Source organism: Hyperolius riggenbachi, chromosome 11, assembly GCF_040937935.1.
Source record: "Hyperolius riggenbachi isolate aHypRig1 chromosome 11, aHypRig1.pri, whole genome shotgun sequence".
In the NCBI taxonomy this organism is placed as follows: domain Eukaryota; kingdom Metazoa; phylum Chordata; class Amphibia; order Anura; family Hyperoliidae; genus Hyperolius; species Hyperolius riggenbachi.
In genome coordinates, this window is record NC_090656.1 from 7,052,797 (window position 1) to 7,079,292 (window position 26,496).

The following is a 26,496-nucleotide window of genomic DNA, read 5'->3' on the forward strand; positions in this document are numbered from 1 at the left end:
GAGGAGCCCCAAGCAGCATGCCACTGATCTGTGTTTTGGACAGTGAAATAGAGCAGTCAGCAGGACCTCAGAAGTAGGTATCAACAACCTGTTTAGTTGGGGTGGCTGAATAATTGTGGCCAGTAAGACAGACTCAACTCCTTCCCTGCAGACAGTATAGGTAACTGCCTCCTCCCCCACGCCTTCCAGTATAGGTAGCTTCTCTCTTATCCTTATCCATCATTCCTTTCCCCCAGCCCTCTTATCCTTATCCCTCATTCCCTCCCCCAGCCCCCTCTTATCCTTATCCCTCATTCCCTCCCCCAGCCCCCTCTTATCCTTATCCCTCATTCCCTCCCCCAGCCCCCTCTTATCCTTATCCCTCATTCCCTCCCCCAGCCCCCTCTTATCCTTATCCCTCATTCCATCCCCCCAGCCCCCTCTTATCCTTATCCCTCATTCCCTCCCCCAGCCCCCTCTTATCCTTATCCCTCATTCCCTCCCCCAGCCCTCTCTTATCCTTATCCATCATTCCATCCCCCCAGCCCTCTCTTATCCGTATCCCTCATTCCCTCCCCCAGCCCCCTCTTATCCTTATCCCTCATTCCCTCCCCCAGCCCCCTCTTATCCGTATCCCTCATTCCCTCCCCCAGCCCTCTCTTATCCTTATCCCTCATTCCCTCCCCCAGCCCTCTCTTATCCTTATCCCTCATTTCATCCTCCCAGCCCTCTCTTATCCTTATCCCTTATTCCTTCCCCCCAGCCCTCTCTTATCCTTATCCCTCATTCCCTCTCCCCAGCCCTCTCTTATCCTTATCCCTCATTCCTTCCCCCCAGCCCTCTCTTATCCTTCATTCCCTCCCTCCAGCCCTCACTCTCCTCAGCCCTCTCTTTCTCCCTTAACCCTCATTCCAGCCTCCTCTCTCCTTATCCCTCTCTCCCTCACTTTCCTCATTATCCCTCATTCCCTCTCCCACAGCCCTTTCTTCTACTCATCCCTCATTCCCCCACCAGCCTAACTCTCCCCCCCCCCCATCCCTCTCATTCCTTCTTAGCTCTCACTGAACTAATCACCCCCCCCCCCCCCAAGCAGCTGTGGAATTTCCCGAGGGGGCGCAGTTAAAGTGCTTGCCATAGGCGCTATCTTCCCTAGATACGCCACTGGTTCCCACACTCAATGCCCCGCTCGATTCCCGGCCACTTGATTATTTCCGCCATGTCCGATTCGCGTTTCGATGGATCGTTAGGTCGATTTGGCATACTTTACATGAGAATCGACCTAACAATCATCGAAACGGGATGAGAAATGAAATAATCGAGCGGGGAATCGAGTGCGAACGCACTGTGTGTACCCAGCATTAGATTTGCAGGATCGTGATTGGAGTTTGGTTATAAGGTCATCATCAGTATTGCACAGCTGAAGCTGCAACACATGCATCTGGTGACGTCAGCACCAGCGTTCACTGCAAGGGAGGGTTAATTTGAATCTGACACTTTGTTTCCACATTGTGCCCCGCCCACTCCGAGCCCGGGCTACAGACAGCTGCGACACGTCACACTGTGGAATTCTCCTGGCTGCCTACATTCTCTGGGCTCTGGGCGGAGCCATGACGTCACTAAATTCTCGCGCTCTCCCATTGGCTGCAGGGGAGCCAGTGCGGTACGCTATTATATTGTGGGCGGGATCAGTCCGAGCCAATCGGCTGCTGCTCAGTGGTTTTCCCGCGAATTCTATTCCAGGCTGGAAATGGAGACGGACGTGCTGCGGAGACTGGCGCCGAGGCTGGGCATCACTTCCGCCCGGGTGCTGGGGTACGTGTGCCGGGGAGGGATGGGGGGAATGCTGTAGCAGGCGGAGCACATCTGGATTGCAGTCCCCGCTTCATATCACAATGGCTGCAGCAATATAGCGGGGATGCTGCTGCTGTTCACAGTATGGCTGCCCAGTTTAAAGGACAACTGTAGTGAGAGGGATATGGAGGCTGCCATAATTATTTCATTTTAAGCGATACCAGTTCCCTGGCAGCCCTGCTGCTCTATTTGGCTGCAGTAGTGTCTGAATCCCACCAAGCATGCAGCTAGTTTTGTCAGATCTGACAGTAATGTCAGAAATACCTGATCTGCTGCATGCTTGTTCAGGGGCTATGGCTAAAAGTATTAGAAGCAGAATATCCACAGCCAGGCATTTGGTATTGTTTAAAAGCAAATACATATGGAATCCTTCATATAGCTCTCGGTACAGTGGTGGTCCTGTGTGGGTGTGCTGAGGATAAAAAAACGCCACTTACCTGGGGATTCTATCTGCCCCCTGTAGCAGTAATGTCCCATGCCGACGATCTGCTGTTCCCTGCCGGCACCGGGCAATTTTTCATCTGACAAAGATGAGTAATGCGCGCTGCTGCTTGCGTCATCGGAAGCTTGCTGTGCAGGTGCAGTATGAAGTATTCTTGTGCTGCGCCTGCGCAGTAAGCTTCTGATGATGCAGGAGAGAGCAGGTGCGCAGCTGCAGTTGGATGGCATGCTGTGCTAGACTGGGGCTGGCGGCAGGGAATGGTGGATTGGAGGAGGACGGTGTGGGATATTACTGCTACAGGGGGCTAATAGAAGCTCCAGGTAAGTGGTGTTTTTTATCATCAGACCCCCCTACAGAACCCCTTTATCTTACCTGGGGTTTCTTCCAGCCCCCTGCAGTCTTCTTGGTTTCCTGCCGCTGTGGTGAAAATAAGTGAAACTTGACCAGGATTTGCAACCTCTACCATTCTTGTATTATAGGTACACATTCTGACAGGTTGCTTGTAGTGAAAATATTTGCAAGTTCATCAGAATTTACTACCTCTGCCTCACTTGAACCTTCCAGACTTTCTCACTAAACTACCCAATCCTGTGCCTAAAACTGCCCTCCTGTCTGCCTAAAGGTGCCCATTAATAGTGATGTCGTGAACATAGAATTTCTGTTCGTGAACGACTGAACGTGAACCTCTGCAAAATGTTTGTGAACAGGTGAATCTGGCAAACTGCCATAGACTGCAATGGGCTGGCAAATTTATAAAATCTACAAAGACTGTTTCTGGCCACAAAAGTGATGGAGAAGTTGTTTCAAGGGGTCTAACACCTGGACTGTGGCATGCCGGAGGGGGATCCATGCCAAAAGACCCAGCAAATATTATGGAGTTGACGCAAAGTCGGGTTTCAACCCATAAAGGGCAGGAATCACGTTATGCACAGCTCTGGGTGTTAGTGGGCTGTGGAGTGTCTCACACAGAGAAATGCAATAGTACTATAAGAATACAGTGACATAATAATGCACTGGAGTGGTTCTGTGCCAGTAACTTAATGAGGAAACAGCAGTAGTGTGCACACAGCTCTGGGTGTCAGTGGGCTGTGGAGTGTCTCACACACAAAAAACACACAGGACAACGATGTGCTAGCCCTCAATAGGGCTGCGTGGGATGCTTTCACAGCAAGTGAGGAACAAGAACAAAGGCCTAGCTAATGCCAGGGCTGTAGAGTCGGTACATAAATCTTCAGACTCCTCAGTTTATGAAACCTCTGGGTACCCAAAATGACTTAGACTTAGTCTAATACTAACCAGGGTTGTGGATTTTGTACAAAAATTATCAGAATCTGACTCCCAACTTTTCAGTTTATGAAATCACCAACTCCCGACTGCACAGGCCTAGCTAATGCTTTTTCTACCTATCTGCAGTAAGTCTGACCTGGCTCTCACTAACAGTCAGCAGCCATCAAAGAATGAATCCAATATGGCCACCACAAATGCTTTTTGATAGGGGGGTGGGGGGTCCAGGAAGGGGTGCTAGCTGATTGGCTGCCATGTGTCTGCTGACTGTGAGGTAATGGGTCAAAGTTTATGATGATGTATAGGGGTGAATCGAACACGCCAAATGTTCGCTGTTGGCCACGAATGTGAACAGCCGATGTTTGCAGAATACTGCTCACCGGCGAACTGTTCGGGCCATTCCATTAATGGAACAATTTTTTTTTTCACTAAATGCGATCTTTTGATGGAATTTTTAAGATAGAAAATAATCGGTAAGGTAATTATTGATCACATTTACTGAACGATTCTTTCTTCAAATTTGATCATAAAATCCAACTTTCGGATCGATGATATACTATTTAGCAATCGACCAAAGAATCGTTCATTATTGATTGCCTTTATAAATTGTGAATTTTCTATACAATTTAATCGTAAAAATCGCATCGAAAGATCTCATTTGGTGAAAAAAAATTATACAGTTAATGAGCACCTTTACACTAACCTTCAATAGGATGCAAATTAGAATTTGTTGCAAAATTTGCTACCGCACCATCATTCTACGCTATCTTCAGCCGCTGTGCCCCTGTAAAAGCTGCTAAACTTGTCACCAGACCAGTGCCTACTGATACTGTCACCAGACCAGTGCCTACTGATGCTGTCACCAGACCAGTGCCTACTGATGCTGTCACCAGACCAGTGCCTACTGATGCTGTCACCAGACCAGTGCCTACTGATGCTGTCACCAGACCAGTGCCTACTGATGCTGTCACCAGACCAGTGCCTACCGATACTGTCACCAGACCAGTGCCTACCGATACTGTCACCAGACCAGTGCCTACCGATACTGTCACCAGACCAGTGCCTACCGATACTGTCACCAGACCAGTGCCTACCGATACTGTCACCAGACCAGTGCCTACCGATACTGTCACCAGACCAGTGCCTACCGATACTGTCACCAGACCAGTGCCTACCGATACTGTCACCAGACCAGTGCCTACCGATACTGTCACCAGACCAGTGCCTACCGATACTGTCACCAGACCAGTGCCTACCGATACTGTCACCAGACCAGTGCCTACCGATACTGTCACCAGACCAGTGCCTACCGATACTGTCACCAGACCAGTGCCTACTGATACTGTCACCAGAATCTCAGGACTACAGATGGCGACAGTTGTATGCCAAGATTTCAGCCTGGGGCCCATCCACATCTGTTCATTACTTTTGACCGCTAACAAGCAAGCTGTGCACATAGACTTCACTTTAGGTACCCTTCAAAGGATACCTGAGCTGAAAAAAAAGGTTGGTCTTTTACTTACTTGGGTGCGTCTTCCAGCCCCCATAGGCTTGTATGTCCCTTGTTATCCTCTTCCTCGCTCAGCTGTTCTGCCCACTAGATCCGACAAGTCACCCAGTACTGCACATGTGCTGGCCTGCCGGCATGCGGTCTGCACTTGCGTGGCAACGAGGCTCAGTGTAGTGCATCTTCACAGAGCATTCCCGGCCGTAGGAGCAGTATCAAGGACGCACGCCGCTAGGCCAGAGCATGCATGGTACTGGACGATGGCTTGTCCAGTGGGCCAAACAGCTGAGCTAGGAGGACAGCGAGAGACCTACAAGTGAGCTCAGTCTTGTATTTTAGCTTGGTTATCCTTTTAAAGAGGAACTTCAGTAAAAATAATGTAATAAAAAAGTGCTTAATTTTTACAATAATTATGTATAAATGATTTAGTCAGTGTTTGCCCATTGTAAAAGCTTTCCTCTCCCTGATTCCGACATTTATCATATGGTGAAATTTTTACTGCTGGCAGATGATCTCACTGGAAGGAGATGCTGCTTGCTTTTTTGGCAGTTGGAAACTGCTGTAAATAGTTATTTCCCACAATGCAACAAGGTTCACAGACAGGAAACTGCCAGGAGTACCATGGTCCTCACAGTTTCCTGTAGGAGGGGGTTACACCACAATATAGACCATACAGAGCCCCCTGATGATCTGTTTGTGAAAAAAATAGATTTCTTATGGGAAAGGGGGTATCAGCTACTGATTGGGATGAAGTTCAATTCTTGGTTACGGTTTCTCTTTAAAGAGGAACTCCAGTGAAAATAATGTAGTAAAAAAAAGTGCTTCATTTTTTACCATAATTATGTATAAATGATTTAGTCAGTGTTTGCTCATTGTAAAATCTTTCCTCTCCCAGATTCACATTCTGACATTTATTACATGGTGACATTGTTACTGTGGGCAGGTTATGTAGCTGCTCCTAGCTGTTTTGGCTGTTAGACAGCTGTAAACAGCCATTTCCTGTCTGTGAACATTGTTACATTGTGGCAGTTTGCCCAGAGTACCACGGAACTCAGAGCTTCTTGTGGGAGGGGTTTCAGCACAAAATCAGTCATACAGCGCCCCCTGATGGTCTGTTTGTGAAAAGCATTATATTTATCATGTAAAAGTGGGTATCAGCTACTGATTGGTATAAAGTTCAATTCTTGGTTACGGTTTCTCTTTAAGCAGTTGGATACAGGTATAGGTTAGTGGCCAGGAGGCTGTCTACATGGTGTCTACTCTCTGTATTTGTCACCTTGGCTGAGAACCATCTAGTGTGTGTAATAATTTTTAGCTACAGTTGCTGTTGGGGCTTGTATGTATCAGTGGCTGCCTGGATTCAATTTCACCACAATTGTAAAGTGACTTCCTCTGCTAAACTAGCATGGCTAGTTGTCATTGTTTAGTTACTGGTGATTGTTAAGCTGTTGCCATGGTTTCTGCTCTGTAGTCATGTGATTCTGTCGTTGCAGGAAGGCAGAGGAGTTGTTGCGACTGTCGCAGTTGAAGTGTGCAGGACTCTTAGCCATGTCTACAGCAACCAGCAATGCCGCCATGTGTCTGCAGCTTGCAGCCACGTCACTGAATCACCCAATCGACAAGGTGAGGTCACCGCCATCAGTAGAATATTATAGAGTACCTACGTTATAAATTACAGATTATTTTAAACCTAATAGGTTGCCAAGACATATAAAATCTTTTTTTTTTTTTTTTTTTTTTTTTTTTTTTTTTTTTTTTTTTTTTTTGCTTCTGCGATTATGGGGAAGAGGTGCTCTTAGGAGCACTTGCGATCTTGGACCCCAGAATACGGCAGGGGTGGAGGTGTATATTGATGGTATGATCTCCCGAGTGATCAGATCTGGTACTGTTAATGGTGCTGATCAGTGGCTGACCATTCCAACAATCGAATATCGGCACAGTTCTTTTAATCTGATTGGATTGCTTACTACTTTTTCCTCCATTGGTTCATTTATAATCGATCGGATTGTCAATCGTTCAATAAATTGGATAGTTCAGTGTTCTCCCCCCAAAATTTTTCCAGCCGGGTGGTTTGAAAAAGTAGCTGGGTGGGGCAATATGAGAGAATGCAGGGCCGGTGCTTCTGTGCACATCTCTGCTTACAGAGGAGGTGGTGAGCCGATGACAGCCGGGTGCTCACCAAAACTAGCCGGGTGGAGCACCCGGCTAAAAGAGCTTGGGTAGAACACTGTAGTTAATGGGCACCTTCATGGTGGCCATTAATACAATTCTCCAAACAATCTAACATTATAGCCATCGGAAACTGTCCTTTGGGCCTACAAATGGAAGGAAAGCTGCTATCCAATTCGATCAGATTATTGGAATCGATCATCCCTTTGTTGACCTATATGGCCCCAGTTCACAGGAGCCTCAATGTGAGTAAATAACCTGTTAGAACCTTTTCCGTACCAGAAGTAGGTTGCTACTTAGTGACATGATATATATGGTATAACCTGCGTCTAAGTATATGGTCAGTATTGCCCACCGGTTTTGTTCTTCACGTCTGGCATATTTTGTATGCAATTCTTTATTTCCTGCAAATAAACTCTTTGGAACAAAAAATATGGATCTGTGTATTGGTATGTTTTTTCTTTATCTACATGTATCGGGACTCCATACGTGTACTCTCTTCTGTGCCTAGGCCCTCTATCATTTTCAGGAGTATAGAATACACTCAGGCCCGGTGCACACCAAAAACGCTAGCAGATTTTGAAACGCTTTTTCTTCTTTTTCTGTAGCGTTTCAGCTAGCATTTTGCGGTTTTGTGAAGCGTTTTTGGTGTAGTAGATTTCATGTATTGTTACAGTAAAGCTGTTACTGAACAGCTACTGTAAAAAAACGCCTGGCAAACCGCTCTGAAGTGCCGTTTTTCAGAGTGGTTTGCGTTTTCCTATACTTAACATTGAGGCAGAAACGCCTCCGCAATCCAAAATCTGCAGCAGCCCGGGAGTATGCGTTTCTGCAAACCGCCTCCCGCTCTGGTGTGCACCAGCCCATTGAGATACATTACCCTAGCGGATCCGCACCCGCAAGCGGATCGCAAACCGCAGCAGAACCGCTCTGGTGTGCACTAGGCCTAATTTGGAACTAGGCTGAATACCTGTTCAACCGTTGTATTTTACCATTGTTAATGAGTTGGGTGGGCAAAAAAATATATATGTGAAGGGACTCTGAAGCGAAAATTAGCTTATAAAATGATTTGTATGTGTAGTACAGCTAAGAAATAGAATATTAGCAGCACAAATGAGTCTCGAATTGTTTCCAGTACAGGAAGAGTTAAGAAACTCCAGTTATCTATGCAAAAGAGCTTCTCTGAGCTCTAATTTAGTCAGAAGCAGTGCTCTTTTCTGAAGCACTTATCTCAACCTGACTTCCACTGTTTCTTGTTTAACCTTCCTGGCGGTAAGCCCGAGCTGAGCACTTTGCTAGCTGCGTGTACTGCCCGATCGCCGCCACTCCAACCCGATTCGCCGCGCCGCCCCTCCAGACCCCATGCGCTGCCTGGCCAATCAGTGCCAGGCAGCGCTGAGGGGTGGATCAGGGCGCCCTTTGACGTCTGTGACGTCATCCTGCCCGTCGCCATGGCGACTGGTGAAGCCCTAATGGAAATCCCGTTGAGAACGGGATTTCCGGACAGGCTTGATCGCCGCAGGCTAGCTACATGATTACAAAAAAAAGTGCTGCGCTGCCCCCTGGCGGTTTTAATTGACCGCCAGAAGGGTTAAGGTTTTTCTGCCAGGAAGTTCAAAGGGTCATAAACACTGCTCTGTTTCATCATTTAAAATACAGTGCAATTTGTAAACTGCAAATATTAGAGAATGATGCAATGTTCTAAAAAGGCTAATTGAAAGTAAGAGACTCACTTTTTTGCTACTAATGTTCTATAAATTATCCTTACTACACATACAGTTCATTATCTCATAAGGTTTTTTTTTTTTGTTCTCTTCAGTGTCACTTTAATTTTTTTTTTTTTTTTTTAAGGATATCAGAAGTGAGTGATATGGAGGCTGCCATATTTATTTCCTTTTAAACAATACCAGTTCCCTGGCAGCCCTGATCCTAACACTTTTTTAGCCATAGACCCTGAACAAGCATGCAGATCAGGTACTCTTGACTCAGCTGACTCAGGTTGTACTGGATTAGACACATTCTTGTTCCAGGGTTTTGACTCAGACACTACATATGCCAGAAGATCAGCAGGGCTGCCAGGCAACTGGTATTGTTTACAAGGAAATAAATATGGCAGCCTCCATCCACCTCGGGTTCCCTTTAATCGATGAACACACTTTTTTAGTTTTGTTTGTATTTATAATTGGGCCTTGTTTGTTCCGCACAGGACTCTGTAGTGCGCTTATCTGGACTCAACAAGAAGATCTATCAGAGCTGCCTGAAGTCGTTTGAGTGTTTGCTGGGTTTGGATACCAAGCTGAGCTTGCGGGACGTGGCGGTCCAGCAGGGATGCCCGGAGGCAGTGACCACCGCCTCCAAAATCCTCAACAGGTCAGATACAGCACAACTTGTGCCTCTGCTCTATCACTGCTTGGAGAAATGTTGCCCAGAGCAACCGATCAGAATAAAGAAATAGGACAAGTTGCTTAGCGATTTGCTCTGTGTTTCTGGTAGCCTCTAATTCAGCATCCTATGTTGCCAAGCAACAGAAGTCTGGTCCCCTTATGTCCCATAACAAACTGCTGAGTAACCAGACTTCTCCTCCAGCTGAATAGGACTAGGGATGGGTAATGAGATGCTAATAATTTCAGCGCCTAACACTGATCGTAAAGTCCTGGGGCGCGGATATGCAGGAGATTGTGCGCGCATCTCCGCTTAAAGAGAACCTGAGGTGTGTTTAAAGAATGTTATCTGTATACAGAGGCTGGATCTGCCTATACAGCCCAGCCTCTGTTGCTATCCCAAACCCCACTAAGGTCCCCCTGCACTCTGCATTCCCTCATAAATCACAGCCATGCTGTGAGGCTGTGTTTACATTTGTAGTGTCAGTCTCAGCTGCTCCCCCGCCTCCTGCATAGCTCCGGTCCCTGCCCCCGTCCCTTCCCTCCAATCAGCAGGGAGGGAAGGGATGCAGGCGGGGACTGGAGTTCTGCAGGAGGCGGGGAGAGCAGCAGACTGACACTATAGAGATAAACACAGCCAGCTCTGACAAGCTGTTTGTCAGCAGCGTGGCTGTGATTTATGAGGGATTGCAGAGTGCAGGGGGGCCTTAGGGGGGTTTGGGATAGCAACAGAGGCTGGGCTGTATAGGCAGATCCAGCCTCTGTATGCAGATAATAATCTTCAAACTCATCTCGGGTTCTCTTTAAATGATGGAGCTCCGCTCGTCATCAGTCTCCTATTGGCAATTGCCGCTAGAAGACTGTTAGACAGCGAAACCACCGTCTAATGTGCACAGCCCTGCCCGTGTGACATGGCTGTCCCCCTGGGAGACACTAAGTGATCCGCTGTCATAGGCTGAAGCCTATGTCAGCCAATCGCACTGATTGGCTGGCGGAGGTAGGGAGGGGGGGATAAGAAATAAAAAAAGGGGTTATTTAAAAAATATTACAATAAATAAAAAAAATAAAAAAAACATCCTGGGAGAAATCATAGCCCACCAAGGGGGGGGGGGGTTCACTTGTGTGCTGAGTTGTACGGCTCTGCAGTGAGGCCTTAAAGCTGCAGTGGCCTGAATTGTAAAAAATGGCCTGGTCACCGGGGGGGGTGGGGGTGGGGTGGTTAAAGCCCAAGGTCCTCAAGTGGTTAACATTAAAAACGCATGTGAAAACACGGAACCCTGCCATAGAACTGGTGGACAAGCCTGCCATCCGGCTTTAATTTTATTTTTTTTGCATGTAGCTAGCCCAGCCTAGCGCTAGCTACATGCGTTACCCCCTCCCTGCGGCATCCCCCCCGTATATTCCGATCGGCGCCGCTTGCCCATAAGGAAATCCCGTTCTGAACCATGGCGACGAACGGAGCGACGTCATGGACGTCGTGACGTCACAGGGAGTCCCGATCCACCCCATAGTGCAGCCTGGCGGCGATTGGCCAGGCTGCGCAAGGGGTATGCGGGGGGGCGCCTGTATCTGCGGCGGGTAGCGGCGCATCGGTGGTGGGCGGCAGCAATCAGACCAAACACGCAGCTAGCAAAGTGCTAGCTGCGTGTTTGGAAAAAAAAAATTGTCAATCGGCCCAGCAGGGCCTGAGCGGCATCCTCCGGCGGCTTACCCCGTGCCACACACGGGGTTACCGCTAAGGAGGTTGATGAACAATAGCTGTACTAAGCTGTAGGTTTGTCTACACCAGTGATCTGCAAACTTGGCTCTCCAGCTGTTAAGGAACTACAAGTCCCACAATGCATAGCAGGAGTCTGACAGCCACAGTCATGATTCCTAAAAACACCTAAAAACAAATGCATTGTGGAACTTGTAGTTCCTTAAAGAGAATCTGTATTGTTAAAATCGCACAAAAGTAAACATACCAGTGCGTTAGGGGACATCTCCTATTACCCTCTGTCACAATTTCGCCGCTCCTCGCCGCATTAAAAGTGGTTAAAAACAGTTTTAAAAAGTTTGTTTATAAACAAACAAAATGGCCACCAAAACAGGAAGTAGGTTGATGTACAGTATGTCCACACATAGAAAATACATCCATACACAAGCAGGCTGTATACACCCTTCCTTTTGATCATTTGTGTGTTTCTTTCCCCCTGCAGCTATCTTCCATTGAAGTGTCAGGCTGTTTCTTCCTGCAGAGTGCAGACAGCTCTGCCCGTATGTAATTCATCAGTATGTGAAAGCCCAGCCAGCTCAGAGGAGGATTTATCCAGCTTGTAAAAGATAAGAGAGAAGAGAGAAGCTGCCCTAATCTAAATAATACACAGGCAGTGTGCATAGAGGGGCCTGGAGGGGGGAGTTCATAGCAGAACCACAACACTGAAGAACTTGGCAGCCTTCCAGACACAGGCCGACAAGTCTGACAGGGGAAAGATACATTGATTTATTACAGAGACTGTGATAGTATAAAGTGCTGCAGTAAGCCAGAACACATTAGAATAGATTTTGGAACTTGTAGGATGATAAAAAACAGGATGCAATTTTTGTTACGGAGTCTCTTTAACAGCTGGAGAGCCGAGTTTGCAGATCACTGGCTTACACCCAGCCGCTCTAACTGTACACCTGGCTCACACGGCCCTGAAACAAAGACTTGTGTGTTCCAGCTGTTGGCCAGAAGTGATGCATTATGGGTGGTTAAAGAGGAACTGTACTGAAAACATGAGTAAAATTGTTTTTATTATTAAACTATTATTCTATCCCATTACTTTTGCTCCCTTAATAAGTGGGAGGCACATATGCAAAGTGTTGTAATTCCTGCACCGTTCACCTGATTTGGATGTTAATACCCTCAAATTAGTGCTGACAGTCTGCAGTTAAAGCACACTGTTTGTTTCATTTAAAATCCATTGTGGTTGTGTATAGAGCCAAAAATGTTAGAATTCAATATTTATGGACCTCACTGTAAAACAAAATAGGATGCCACCCCTGCGAATGTCCACTCTGCCTGAACTGGTTTCGCTGTAGTAGCTTCGTCAGGGGCTTCGTGTTTACCACCAATTTTTATACTTTATATATCTGCATTTGCTTTTCTACCAAATTCTGTTCCTTTTTGTTCTAATTTGATGGATGACCTGTTTTGTAGATATGAGACCAGCCTTCCTGTGGCTCAACAAGAGGGCCTGGATTTATCCAAGCCTTTGTTCATCACTGCTGCTTTGTATGCTGCTTGCAGGTAAGAATCCAAACTAAGCTGCTGCTGTTATGTATTCTGCAGCACTGTACAGAGTACATAGTCATGTCACTGACTGCCCTCAGAGGAGCTCACACTCTAATCCTACCATAGTCATAGTCTAATGTCCTACCATATTATTATGTATTTCTATAGCACTGACATCTCCTGCAGCACATTACAGAGTACATAGTCATGTCACTGACTGTCCTCAGAGGAGCTCACAGTCTAATCCTACCATAGTCATAGTGTAATGTCCTATCATATTATTATTGTTATTATTATTATGTAGTTATACAGCACTGACATCTTCTGCAGCACATTACAGAGTACATAGTTATGTCACTGACTGTCCTCAGAGGAGCTCACACTCTAATCCTACCATAGTCATAGCCTAATGTCCTACCATATTATTATTATTATTATTATTATTATTATTATTATTATGTATTTATATAGCACTGACATCTTCTGCAGCACATTACAGAGTACATAGGCATGTCACTGACTGTCCTCAGAGGAGCTCACACTCTAATCCTACCATAGTCATAGCCTAATGTCCTACCATATTATTATTATTATTATTATTATTATTATTATGTATTTATATAGCACTGACATCTTCTGCAGCACATTACAGAGTACATAGCCATGTCACTGACTGTCCTCAGGAGCTCACATTCTAATCCTACCATAGTCATAGTCTAATGTCCTTAATAGTAGCATGCAAGTGCTCTCCAATCCAAAACTCCTCCACATGCAATAGCTGCCAGAGGTTACCACATCCATCTTGGGTATGGTATTGAATCCTCAGCACTAATATCCAGACATAAGTCCAGTGGCGGTCTGCCTGCAGTCACCCGGGGGTGCTCACACATAACAGACTGGTCTTATTTCCCTTTATTAAAAACGCTGAACTTGCGTTTATGGTGGTCGTCGGTCTGTTGTGTATGAACACAGTGACTGCATGCAGACCACCATTGGACTGATGTCTGGATATTAGCACTGGGTGGTTTGCACCAGGGACCCAGCGCTGCAAGGCGAGTGGACTATCCATTCAGAGGAACTGCAGTGAAAAAACATCATGATTAAAATTGCTTATTTTTTACAATATTAATTTATAGATGATTTAGACAGTGTTTGCCCGTTTGTAGAATCTTTCCTCTCCCTTTATATACATTCTGAAATGTATCTCTGGGGGTGACCTTTTTTAGCTCTGCCAGGTGATCTGTATGGAATGTTTGTTACTGAGAGTCCTATGCACGGATGGAGATACTGGTTGCTTGGCAGTTGGAAAAAGCAGTTATTTCCCACAATGCAACGAGTTTCACAGACAGGAAACTGCCAGGACCATGGTCCTGACCTCACACTGTGGGAGGGGTTATCGGCTACACAGACCCTCTGATGATCCGTTTGAGAAAAGGTAATGATTTCTCATGGGAAAGAGGGTTTCAACTTTGAAGTTTACCTGAGACTAGAAGCGTCTCAGGTTCCATGCTTATCTGGGGCTTCCTTAAGCTCCGTTAAAGAGAACCCGAGGTGTGTTTAAAGAATATTATCTGCATACAGAGGCTGGATCTGCCTATACAGCCCAGCATCTGTTGCTATCCCAAACCCCCCTAAGGTCCCCCTGCACTCTGCAATCCCTCATAAATCACAGCCATGCTGTGCGGCTGTGTTTACATCTGTAGTGTCAGTCTAGGCTGCTCCCCGCCTCCTGCATAGCTCCGGTCCCTGCCCCCGTCCCTTCCCTCCAATCAGCAGGGAGGAAAGGGATGCAGGCGGGGACTGGAGTTCTGCAGGAGGCGGGGAGAGCAGCAGACTGACACTATAGAGATAAACACAGCCAGCTCTGACAAGCTGTTTGTCAGCAGCGTGGCTGTGATTTATGAGGGATTGCAGAGTGCAGGGGGACCTTAGGGGGGTTTGGGATAGCAACACAGGCTGGGCTGTAAAGGCAGAGCCAGCCTCTGTATGCAGAGAATAATCTTCAAACCCACCTCGGGGTAAGCCGCCGCGGAGGATATCTCAGCCCCTGGTGGGGCGATTTCCTTTCTGTAAATCGCTGTACGCGCAGCCAGCACTTTGCTAGCTGCACGTCCAGCTCGATCGCCGCCGCTCTGCGGCGATCGTCCGCACGCAGCTGCGGAAGAGGGCCCCCACGCCAGAGCCCAGCGCAGCCCGGACCAATCAGTTCCGGGCAGCGCAAAGGGCTGGATCGGATGGGTCTGACGTCAGGACGTCGGCTGACGTCCATGACGTCATTCCGATCGTCGCCATGGCGACAGGAGAAGCCAAACAGGAGATCGCGTTCTATACGCGATCTCCTGTTTACTTTTGTTGCCGTCGGCGATCGGACTAGAGGGACACATGCGCCCTCTAGTGGTGTTTTTATGTAGCTACCACTCAGGTAGCTACATGAAACAAAAAAAAATATTTCAAAAAAAGTGCAATGCAGCCTCCTTGGCGGAAAAATTGAACCGCCAAGGAGGTTAAGGCTGCTTGTCCCTCGCAGTCTCCCTGGGAGACTCCTGTCACCCGCAACAGTCCCTGAAAGCCTGTCCAAGTCACTCTCCCCAGCCGTGTTCCCGTCCCTGGGAGTGATCTGCTCCTGCGAAGTACTAATGGTCAAGTAGATGCTAATAACTTCGAGTTGATGCAGCTTGAAAATAAACCAATCGAATTTTACCTCAACAGGATTTGATTGGTTCATTTTCAAGCTGCATCAATTCGAAGTTATTTGCATCTACTTGATCATCACTACTGCAAAGTACTTCTGCACGGGCCAGGCTTTCAGGGACTATTGCGGGTGACGGGAGTCTCCCCAGGGAGATGGCGAGGGATGACCAGCCTTAAAGGGAACCTGAAGCGAGTAAAAGTATATAAAAGAAACAGATGACGTAGCTGCAAATGAATATTACATACTTACCTCACCGTCATTTGTATGTAGAACAGAGGCGCCAGCCTCCCCTGCCTATTGAGTGGTTGCCTGAATGGTAACCCATGTTTGTGAGTATAAATTCTCTCACTAAACCACTTACCAATTGTCTTTAACATACTACACCATATTGGGCTCTTGTTTTTTTTTTCTATTTTATTTTACCTCACCGTCAGTTCCTCTCAGAAGCTCACCATTTCCTTCTTACAGAGATCCCTTCCAGTTCTGACAAGATTTTGTCAGAACTGAAATATACCAGTTACTGTCAGTTATATATCAGCAGCTGTCAGTTACAACTGAATGTGCAAGGTAATGGCCATGTTTCCCTATGGCTTAAGTGGGTAATATTACAGTGTAACAGGGTGATGACCAGGAAGCTGTTATGGGGTAATGGCCATATTTAAAATGGAGGACAGAGAATTCCATTGATCACAGTGGGGCAAATGGGACGCAGGACAGGAGAAAGAGATTGAGGAATAGACTACACATAAGGTAAGTATGACCTGCGTATGGTTATTTTGACTTTTTATTTTCAGTTCAGGTTCTCTTTAAGGAAGCCCCAGGTCAGTATGGAACCTGAGATGCTTTTAGTCTCAGGTAAACATTAAAGTGACTTAACCTGGAGGCCTCATAATTTATCTGCAGAGGAGCAGTAGCTTACTTCTTACATCACTATTTAATGTACGGTTGTGTAACACTGTAACGCCCCTGTGTAAGATTGTTTACTGGTGCAATGCCTTCCCTTTGTATTGCACAGTGCTGTGTAATGTTATAAATAAAGTTGAATAATAAGTGATTTATCCTCTGTGCCACCGTTGATAGAAATGTTCTTCCATTTAAGGTGCCTGAAGTTGAAAGTGGAGAAGAATAAGTTCCTGGCCACCTCCGGGGTGAAGAAGGGGATATTCGAGCGTCTCTGCACTCAGCTGGAGAAGATTGGGGCGCAGATCTGCCGTGAGTTGTGTAGAGTGCTTAATGTTCTGTATACCTGGCTCACATAGGATCGGGTGGATTCAGAACTGATCTAAATGAAGCGCACACTCATGTACGGTATTTATAGTGTTAGTATGCTTGTGCTTAAAGGGTACCTGAAGTGAGGATAGACTGAACACTGAGTGTGCTCTAAGTCTTACATAGGGATATGTGAGGGAGCAGGCTGGAGTTGTTCTTTATACTGTTTGAACTCGATGGACGTATGTCTTTTCAAAAATAACTATGTAACTATGTAACTGATCCCATCTTCTCAGTGTGCCTGCAAACTTGACTGACAGTCGACTGGATGCAGGGCATAACTCCGCCCACATAGTGATTTACATATTCCTCCCTCCCCTCACTAGTCCACATGTTCAAGCTGTGAGAGGCAGTGGGTGGATAATTACATCACTGTGTGGGCGGAGTATTGCTCTGCATGGGTCAGGGATTTGTAGGCAGTTTAACAGGAAGAGGAAACTGCGCAAGTCTGACTTTTTAGTACGCTCATTCAAGTACTACTGTAAGTAACAACTTCAGTTTAACGTGAAATACCCCTGACCTGGTTCCAAATACTTTTAGAATTGTTTTATCACTGGTGCTGTGACTTTATCACAGCACCATCCTCCTCCCTCCGGCGCCCCCTGTGGCCAAGTTCTGGCGTCAATTATGAGCGCTGGCCTTTACCGGACGCTCCCCTAATGCCTATTGGTTGGCCATGGTTTAGAACCCAGCCATCACTAACTGCCGTTCAAAATCCCATAAAAGACACTGGCACCTACAGATGTCTTTTAATATAGGGCACTGATTAATAGTATAGTCTTGCAATGCTAGTCGTGGTTCTGTTACAGTCGGGATGTGTTGCCTCCATTATGTACTTTAGGTTCAAAAATTTCTATCAAGGAATATAAATAGTATTAGTGCACATAGATACCCACACAGGGGTTCTGAAATATCTGCGTGGAATGACAGGTAAAATGTACAGCATGATCTACACGGGTAAATCTGCATCAACACTCAGAACCATAACAAAATGCACTAAGAGTAAATGGTTAAACGACAGGTAAGATAACAAAAACAAATAAAGTTGGTAAATACCAAAACAGATGTAGGTAAATAACCGGTTCATCTCCGGTCAATGACATAACTTGTGTGTAATCCAGCATGTGTGTATATATAGTGTGTGTGGTGGGGGGGGGGGTGCTGTAGATGGATTGTTGGGCAAATACTTGGCATAAATGCAGGCCCGGCCTAAGTGTATCTAAACTCGCACATACTGTCTTTCTGCCACAGAGGAGAGTGAAGCCATCACACAGCAGCCCCGGAAGAGGCAGAAGAGTCTTCTGGAGTGTATAGAGCAGGACCGCGGTGAGTCTCTTACCTTTCATTTCATGTGGGTGTTGGAGCAATGCATTCGGCTCTGATCTACTTATCTCAAAGGATCATCGCTCAGCCTCCCTACCAGCAGTGAGGTGCTTCAGTGAAATCCTGTACTGTAAATTAGCGAAACGCAGAGTACAGGTTCCAGACCAGAAAAGTAACGCATGTTGGAGTTGCTGTCAGGTTTGGCAATTCATAGCTGGCTATCGGTATAAAGCGGACCTGAACTCAGAACTTCCTCTCTGCTCTAAAGGATATGCAACAGCAGAATAACCTTTACAGAAAACATTTTTGTTACAGCTAATACAAATCCAAAAATCTGCAATGTCTACTTCCTGCTTTCATAGAAGCAGACATAGGGTTAACAGCCTGTGTTTATAAATTAGCAGCTCTGCTGAAGCAGCCAGCTGACAGTTATAGAGGCTGTCATATTTGTTTCCTTTTTAAACAATACCAGTTGCCTGGCAGTCCTGCTGGTCTATTTGGCTGCAGAGGCTTCTGAATAACACCAGAAACAAGCATGCAGCTAATCCTGTCAGATCTGACTATGTCAGAACACCTGATCTGCTGCATGCTTGTTCAGGGGCTATGGCTGAACGTATTAGAGGCAGAGGGTCATCAGGACAGCCAGGCAACTGGTATTACTTAAAAGGAAATATGAAAACCTCCATATAACTCTCACCTCGGGTTCACTTTAAAACATTATGCGTGGTACGATGCAATTTTCCATCAGGTTGATGGCCTAATCGATTATTTCCCACAGGTCTGATAGGATTTCTGATCACTTCTACACAAATTTGATCACAAAAATGGTCGGAATTCAGATCTGATTGGTTGGAAATAATCGGTTCGTCTGTCCATCTGACGGAAAATTGGATCATGTGTGTACTAGCCATTAGAGTGCAGCATTAAAGTGAACCTAAAGTCACACCAAAAAAATGAGATTAACTCACCTGGGGCTTCCCTCAGCCCCCTGCAGATGATCGGTGCGCTCGCAGCTCCGCTCCGATGGCCCAGGACCCGCCGGCGAGCACTTCCGGTTTGACCGTCACCGGCCGACAGGCATGGGAACGCGAGTGATTGTTCGCGTTCCCAGCCTGTATATCGCCCCCTATGCTGCTATTGCGGCCTCCTGGTGAGTTCATCTCATTTTTTTGGGGTGTCTTTAGGTTCACTTTAAAAGGAACGTGAGGTGAGACCTATGGAGGCTGCCACTTGGTGTATGAGCTGCTCCGACTTATTGTGTGTGAAAAGGAGCGAGGCTACATAACATAATAGGCAAGCTCTTGTATGTTCCAAGGGTCCGCGCACAGCAATGGTGGAGGCCTGTGTGGTTTTGTATTTTCTCCTCTTGGGTACACTTTAACCACTTCCGCACCCTTACTACGCATATCTACGCTCCTGTATACTTCATTGAGACAGGGGCGTAGATATGCGTATTGTTAACTTACTGTCGCAGTTTGCGATTGTCACTGCAGTTCACCGTAGTCCTTCCGTTCCATGATCTGTGAATGGGAAATGGCTGTTCCCAAACCCAATCACTGTGCCGGGAGGGGGGGGATTAACAGAAACAAGGGGGACTCTAATGCCACTTACGGGTGGGGTGTCAGTGGAACACCCAGGTTAATTTCGTCCCAGTGCCGTGTCATAGCTAGAACCGGCCCTGAGTATGCAAGTAGAAAGTAGTAGAGGAGCGCTCAGTGTGCATTAACCTTTGATTTACAATAGACAGAAATTTTGAATCCGGACGATACCATTTGTTCGCTAACTTATAGGTAAATAAAAAGTAAGCTTTCAAAGGCGTATTGGCTGAAAGTTTACTTTTTTTTTATTTACCTGAATGAATAAAAGCTGATGTCAGCGAGACATTAGCTTTTAATTCCAAAGTGAAAGTAAACCGATACACTCATTAGTTCCAGTTTCATCGGAAACTAAATGTAGAGCCATCTTGTGGCCAAAAAGTAAAAATACACTCAAATACACTTATACACTATTGAATATGGAGTTATATTCATACATTCTACTAGGGACACAATTTAAATGTTTTTGTAATGTGCAAATGTGTGGGTTTTATCCACAGCGGCACGTTTTATTTTAAAACTGTCTGAAAAGTGAGATTATTATTATTATTATTATTATTATTATTCCCTTTTAAAATGCATATAAAATAATTCTTAGCAAAAAATACCACCCAAAGAAAGCCTAATTTGTGTCGGAAAAAAAAATCTAGATCATTTCAGTGCGATAAGTAAGTTATTGGTGAGTGAGTGGGAAGAGTGCTGAAATGTGAAAATTGTCGTGTGCTTTTTTTTTTTTTTTTTTTTTTTTTTTTTTTTTTTTTTTTTTTTTTTTTTTTGGAAACCTGCGGTACTGAAGTGTGTCTGGCCGCTGATTGCAGTGGGATTTCTATCTATGACAATGTCAGTTTGATTGCCCTGCCGTCTTGTGCCTCTCAGTATAAAGCTTGGTATACACGTGCAATTTTGATGGGACAATTTTTACCACTAGCCTGTAGTACAAGAGCTTACCTACTCAATCTGTTCTACTCAGAATCTGTTGGCCCTCGTGGTAAAATTAGTGATTGGCCAATCAAAATGTAAACTTCCATGAGTGCCAGCAGCATATATTGGCAGTGACAGCAGTATTAGTGGTCTGTTGGACACCCACCATACTATATGTAACCCTTTGGCACTAGGTTAAAGCAATTTTTATACTCACCTGGGGCTTTCTTGAGGCCGCTCAATCCCTCGCCGACCCCCGCAATACAGCACGGTAGCCTGGCTGAGTTGCGCTTCATTGCACATGTGCACTCCCATCGCCGGTAGCATCATGTGCCTACGCAGTACACTCCCGGCTGAGCATGCGCTATGAAGCGTGACTCTGCCAGGGTACCGGGCTGTACTGTGGGGGACAGGAGCCACCTGAGGAATGGGGAGGGACCGAGTGGCCTTACGGGGCTTAAAGGACATCTGAGGTGAAAATAAACTGATGTGGGAAAAAATTGTAACCATCCTCCTTCTCCTAAAATTGACTTTTTTTTTTTTTTTTCTTTATATAACCCACAGTTTTATTTTATATTTAAATCTAGTTTTTACTGTTTCATTGTCTCTGCTCAATGACACCTTCACTGAAGTATGCCAGAGCGCAAATCATTAACTTATTGACCCTTTTTATCTCTTGCCTGCTCTCAGAAGCCAATTACTGACAGGAAAGTGTTTTATGGCTGTAATTGCTTATCAGTGATGGCTATGCTATAGTCTGACCCAGTCTGCCTCAGACAGAAACTGTCACTTGCATACCTGATGTTTAACTCTTTTAGGCAGAGAAAAAAAAAAAAAAAGGAACACCGCATAGTTATGTGTGCTAGGCACTGTACATACACATGTCTATCTTATCATGTCACATGTCACCTCGGGTATCCTTTAAGGAAGCCTCGGGTAAGTATAAAACGTGAGATGTTTTACTTTAATTCTCAGAAAGTTTCATGTCTGTAGAAGGCGCTGAGTGGAGTGAATGAGTGGATTTGCTCTTCATTGCCTCATTTCAGAGTTTGTTTCTCTTTCTGTGCAGAAGAGGAGGATGAAGACGCAGATGATGTCCCACGCAAGCAAGCGTGCTCCGAGCCTGCAGACAAAGAGGGAGACTACGAGGAATGGAAACGGAAGATACTGGAGAAGGCTGCGAAAGCCACCAGCAGCGCATAGCCTCAGGCTGGACCTGAGCGGTTATCTGGCTTCTACGCCATCCTCAGTAACACACAACGGCCAATCAGGTTTTACTTACAGCGTTCACATGACCTAGCTGATTTTAGATTGGTTGCTGTGGGTTACTGTACATATCCTGTGAAAGTTGCGCCAATTCTCAGCCTTAAAGAATAACCAAACTTGTGCAAACGAAGTACAGAGGTACAGATTTCACGCCCAAGGTGCATTAGAAACAAAATTTGACTTCCTACCGGATTGTCCAGGTATGTAGATTTGACTGCTGAGGCCTAGCGGGCCATCTGAGCCATGCTGGTAGTTGTGCACAGTGATGTCATTTCCTGTCTGCCCAGAGAACATGGGAAGTGATATGTTCTTCCCATCACTGCTCTGTGTGAGCATTATGCATGTGGATGCTCTTTGTGTTGGTGTTTGAATCCAGAACATTGTTCTGAATTCACCTAAACACGACATTTTAGCGCTGAACCTGTAGACAGTCATGCAGTAGAAGGGCCTGTACACACTGAAAATCGCCAAGCGCAAATGCAGTGTGATGCAATTGTTTTTTTTTTAATCAAAATTCCTCTTGCGATTTGTGTGTATTTGTGATACGATTGCAATTTTTTCCTGGTTACCTAAAAAAAATGCAATGAAAATCGCATGCATTGCATTTTTAAAGCGCAGCAGTCACTGAGATTGCGTTTTTCTAACAATGCATTGCACTATTGTGTACAGTTCACATTTTCTTGATTTTTCAAAAGGCCTTGCGATAAAAAAAAAAAGCATGCAATGTTAAAACTGCATGGCCGAAGCAGCCAGTGTGTACAGGCCTTAAGCGAACTCCCATTCACTTACTTATGCTTCACAAGGTGTTTCACGTTACTCTGATACTTCCTCCTTTTGGCTTGGGAAAGAGGAAGTGTGGCGTTACGTTGAACACACCTTGAAGCGCAAGTAAGTGACCTCCCCCTGACCCTGTGTGCAGGTTCAGTGCTGAAGTTTCGTGTTCAGAAGGATGTTTCGGATTCGAATACCAACAGTACTCTACCTTAGAGGGATCCTCTGGACAGACTTGAGGTTTCTCCCATCTTCCGATCCAGCTCTGTGGCACTCTATAATCAAATCGAACAAGAGCTTGTCAGGGTTGTTACTATGTCCCCCCTCATACGAGTGCAACCATACTACCCCTGCACATGTACAGAGTGCAGAGCAGCACAGCCACTTGTGCAGGGCGCTTACCCCTGTGCATGAGTGGCTTTGTGCTACTGCGCAGAGGCAGTTTGCCTGTGCTCATACATGGAGTGTGGTGGTGAAGAGGGTCCCAGCAAGAAGTGGAGAGGGAGGGAGGACACAGGAAGTGGCTGGATCATCCAATTTAAAACAAATCTGCTGTGAAAAAAAATAATTGTCTTCCCTTTCTTCCCTAGAGAGTAACCAGGCACAGCTGCACCAGATGGTCCAATAACGTTGCTTGCCACGATGCAGATTTAAGTGTGCCATCTAGTGGTGGCGATTGATAATTGACAGTTCCCCACCCAGTCACTGTATCAAAGATGGAGGTGACTCTAAATACAGAGTACAGTAGCTAGGTCATTGGGAAGCCCTGCAATAATTACACAGGATATTAGGTATCGTGTTTTAGAGCCTGAAAAGATTTTATAAATATTTTTTTAAAGTTCTGATTGTAAAACGTTTTACTTGAATCTTATTGTGAGACTGCTGCAAGAACAGGCTGTTCTGTATAACCTACCCTTGGCGGGGCTTATTCAGAGCCCCGCAGTGAGTTCTTGGGTGAACCTGGTTGTTTGACTACAGCAGACAGTTTAAGTGTTATTTAATAGTTTTATAAATATTCTGCTTGTAAAAAGTTGTCATTTTTTGCTGTATTTTTATGAGAATGGTAATAGCACACTCCCTGCCCCTCCCCACACCCCATGATTTGCCTTAAATGGATCTGTGTCAGTGCTCATTACCTTTAAAGAGAACCCGAGTTGGTTTGTACTAATCCTATTAGCACACAGAGGCTGGGTCTGCATATTAAGCCCAGCCTCTGTTATACCGTCCCCCCCTGCGCTCTGCCGGGCCACCTTAAATCACAAAGCTGTGCTGTTAGTCTCTGCCGCTCTCCTGCCTCCTCCATAGCACTGCTCCCTGCCTGTGTCCTTTCCCTCCAATCCGCGGGGAGCGGCAGAGACTAACAGTACAGATGTAACCAGCCAGCGACACGCTGCGTGTCGCTAGCACGGCTGTGTGATTTATGGGGGCAGAGCACGGGGAGACTGGGGGAGACAGTATATGCAGACCCAGCCTCTGTGTGCTAATAGGATTAGTACAAACCACCTCGGGTTCTCTTTAAAGGGGAACTGAAGAGAGAGGTATATGGAGGCTGTCATGTTTATTTCCTTTTAGACAATACCAGTTGCCTGGCAGCCCTGCTGATCCTCTGCCTCTAATACTATTAGCCATAGCACCTGAACAAGCCTGCAGCAGATCAGGTGTTTCAGTGGTTCAGACTTATAAGTCTGATCTGACAAGACTAGCTGCATGCTTGTTTCTGGTTTTAATCAGATACTACTGCAGAGAAATAGGCCAGCAGGGCTGCCAGGCAACTGGTATTGATTAAAAGGAAATAAACAGGACAGCCTCCATATACCTCTCTCTTCAGTTCCCCTTTAAGATACTTTGTCCAGCTCTTGTGCTCATCTCTGGCTTCTAATATTTCTCAATGCTGCCCCAGAGTGAGCATAAGGATTGGGTGCTCAGTGTGGCTCCGATGGCTGTGCACTTGTACCAGGTGTGACGCTGCATGCTTGTTCGGGGAGTTGACTTCGCCGGCTGCATGCTTGTTCCATGTGTGATGCTGCCGGCTGCATGCTTGTTCCATGTGTGATGCTGCCGGCTGCATGCTTGTTCCATGTGTGATTCTGCCGGCTGCACGCTTGTTCCAGGTGTGGTGCTGCGCCCTTGTTCCAGGTGTGACGCTGCTGGCTGCGCCCTTGTTCCGGCTGTGACAACTAGTAGCGTGTTTTGTCAGTGTGAGGTCAGGACTGTAGACTATGGGGGCCGTGTTTGGTTCCGCTATGCACACTCAGGACAAGCCATTTTTTTTTTGTTAACTTTCATTTAAAAAAAAATTACTGAATAAATAAAACTTGAAATAAATTATGAACATGCGATCTCTTACAAAGCCAAATCTTGCCTGGGTATCTTTAATAAGAATGAATCTTTGTACGATGCATGATGGTGTCTGTCATGTTCTGCACGCCAAAATCACTCCCAGGAAAGGTACACTGGGAGAGTAACGAATGGCTGCTAGTAGTTAGATTAGCTGCTTATTCCAGCATCTTGGATGCATATTAGAATATATATATTTTTTATTTGCCCATCACTTAAGTAACATTGTGCAGTGAGAGATGTTTTACCTACAGTGGTGGACCCTCTACTTGGCAATAAACGTTGAGGCCGCCTCTTCACCACAGCTGCAGATCTCCCCCTAGGGACCGCCAGCACCTCTGTCGTCCCTGGTGCTGCCTGCGGTGGTCCCGGCTATCATTGACATCATTGGTATAGTACGGGTGCATTCTGGGCCGCTGAAGTTATGGCCAGAAACGGGAGAGGTGCTGGCGGTCCTGAGCTCAGAGGCGGAGCTGCCACTGTGGTGAAGAGGAGGAGTTACCATTCATAACTGAGTAAATGGACTACCGCTATGTGCAAAACAGCCTCGGTGTGCAACCCGAAAGAACGTTTTGCAGGTCATCTTTTTTTTTCATTTTTGAAAAACTGCTTCCATTGACTGACTTGCATTAAAATCTTGGCAAAATAGCTGCGATCATAATAATTTTACCGCGATTTTAATTGTCAATTGAAGGGTTTTTTAAAAAAAAAAACTAAAACCACCAGTAAAATGCTCTCCGGTGTGTCAGGGCCTTTAGTGATGGGCTTAAAAGTGCTAATTAGACCATGAAACTGACAAATCGCTGTACAAAACTTGTTACCAAATTATTGCAATGTCTAACTGGGGGAAGGGGGGGGGGTGTAAATGATGTTACTGAAATCCTTCTATCAATGCGTTGATTTGTTTTATCTTGTGTTGCTGTTCATGGATGTTTGTATAATGCTTGTTGATTGTTACAAGTTGTTGTTTTATGTTCTGTATGAATAAAAGGACTTGTTTGAGTTGTACAAGTTGATGGGAGTCTTATTTCAATTTTTGAAAATGGTGCTAAAAATACTATTGCAGTATTACAGGTCAGTGGCGTCACTAGGGGGGTGCAGTAGGGGCGCAGCGCACCAGGTATCGAAGCAATAGGATCCATTAACACTAGTCCGTTTCGATGAGCAGAAAGCAGTGATATGCCGCACGTGACTTTTCTGACCCGGCCGGACGAATTGGAGGCCGATGGAATTAATGAGAACGGACGTTGCCCGTTCTCACTAAACGCTGTGTATGTTTATGCAAAGTTTTAGTAACCTGTTGCCGTCAAATTTGTGTCCTGTGCTGGCATCACCGCTCGGCCCACTGCACGGGAGAAGCTGCGGTATACTGAGCCACGCCCATCAGAAGCATCAGGCTCCCGCCGGACTGCAACAGACCAATGAGAATCCTTCCTGGTTTGAGGATTCCTAT

The 26,496-nt window shown here is 45.9% G+C and overlaps 1 protein-coding gene across 2 annotated transcripts; it reads left to right on the forward strand.

Moving 5' to 3' along the window:
- On the forward strand, positions 1-26,054 carry ORC6 (origin recognition complex subunit 6). 2 transcript variants are annotated; one of them, XM_068260137.1, is made up of 7 exons: positions 1-73; positions 6,557-6,686; positions 9,439-9,602; positions 12,795-12,884; positions 16,661-16,773; positions 18,082-18,156; positions 21,739-26,054. In XM_068260137.1, exons 1-7 carry the CDS (start codon positions 18-20, stop codon positions 21,870-21,872), a joined length of 762 nt encoding a protein of 253 aa, XP_068116238.1. In that variant the 5' UTR covers positions 1-17; the 3' UTR covers positions 21,873-26,054. The 2 variants fall into 2 exon arrangements, with proteins under 2 accessions (XP_068116238.1, XP_068116239.1); XM_068260138.1 differs by lacking the exon at positions 1-73 and adding an exon at positions 1,699-1,791.
- Positions 26,055-26,496: the final 442 nt, after the last annotated feature.

Bases quoted from the DNA above. Each gene is read 5' to 3' on its own strand.
- ORC6 (XM_068260138.1), top strand. From the start codon at position 1,727: ATGGAGACGGACGTGCTGCGGAGACTGGCGCCGAGGCTGGGCATCACT. The intron at 9,603-12,794 runs GTCAGATACAGC...CCTGTTTTGTAG, and splicing joins GCCTCCAAAATCCTCAACAG to ATATGAGACCAGCCTTCCTG. The intron at 18,157-21,738 runs GTGAGTCTCTTA...CTTTCTGTGCAG, and splicing joins GTGTATAGAGCAGGACCGCG to AAGAGGAGGATGAAGACGCA.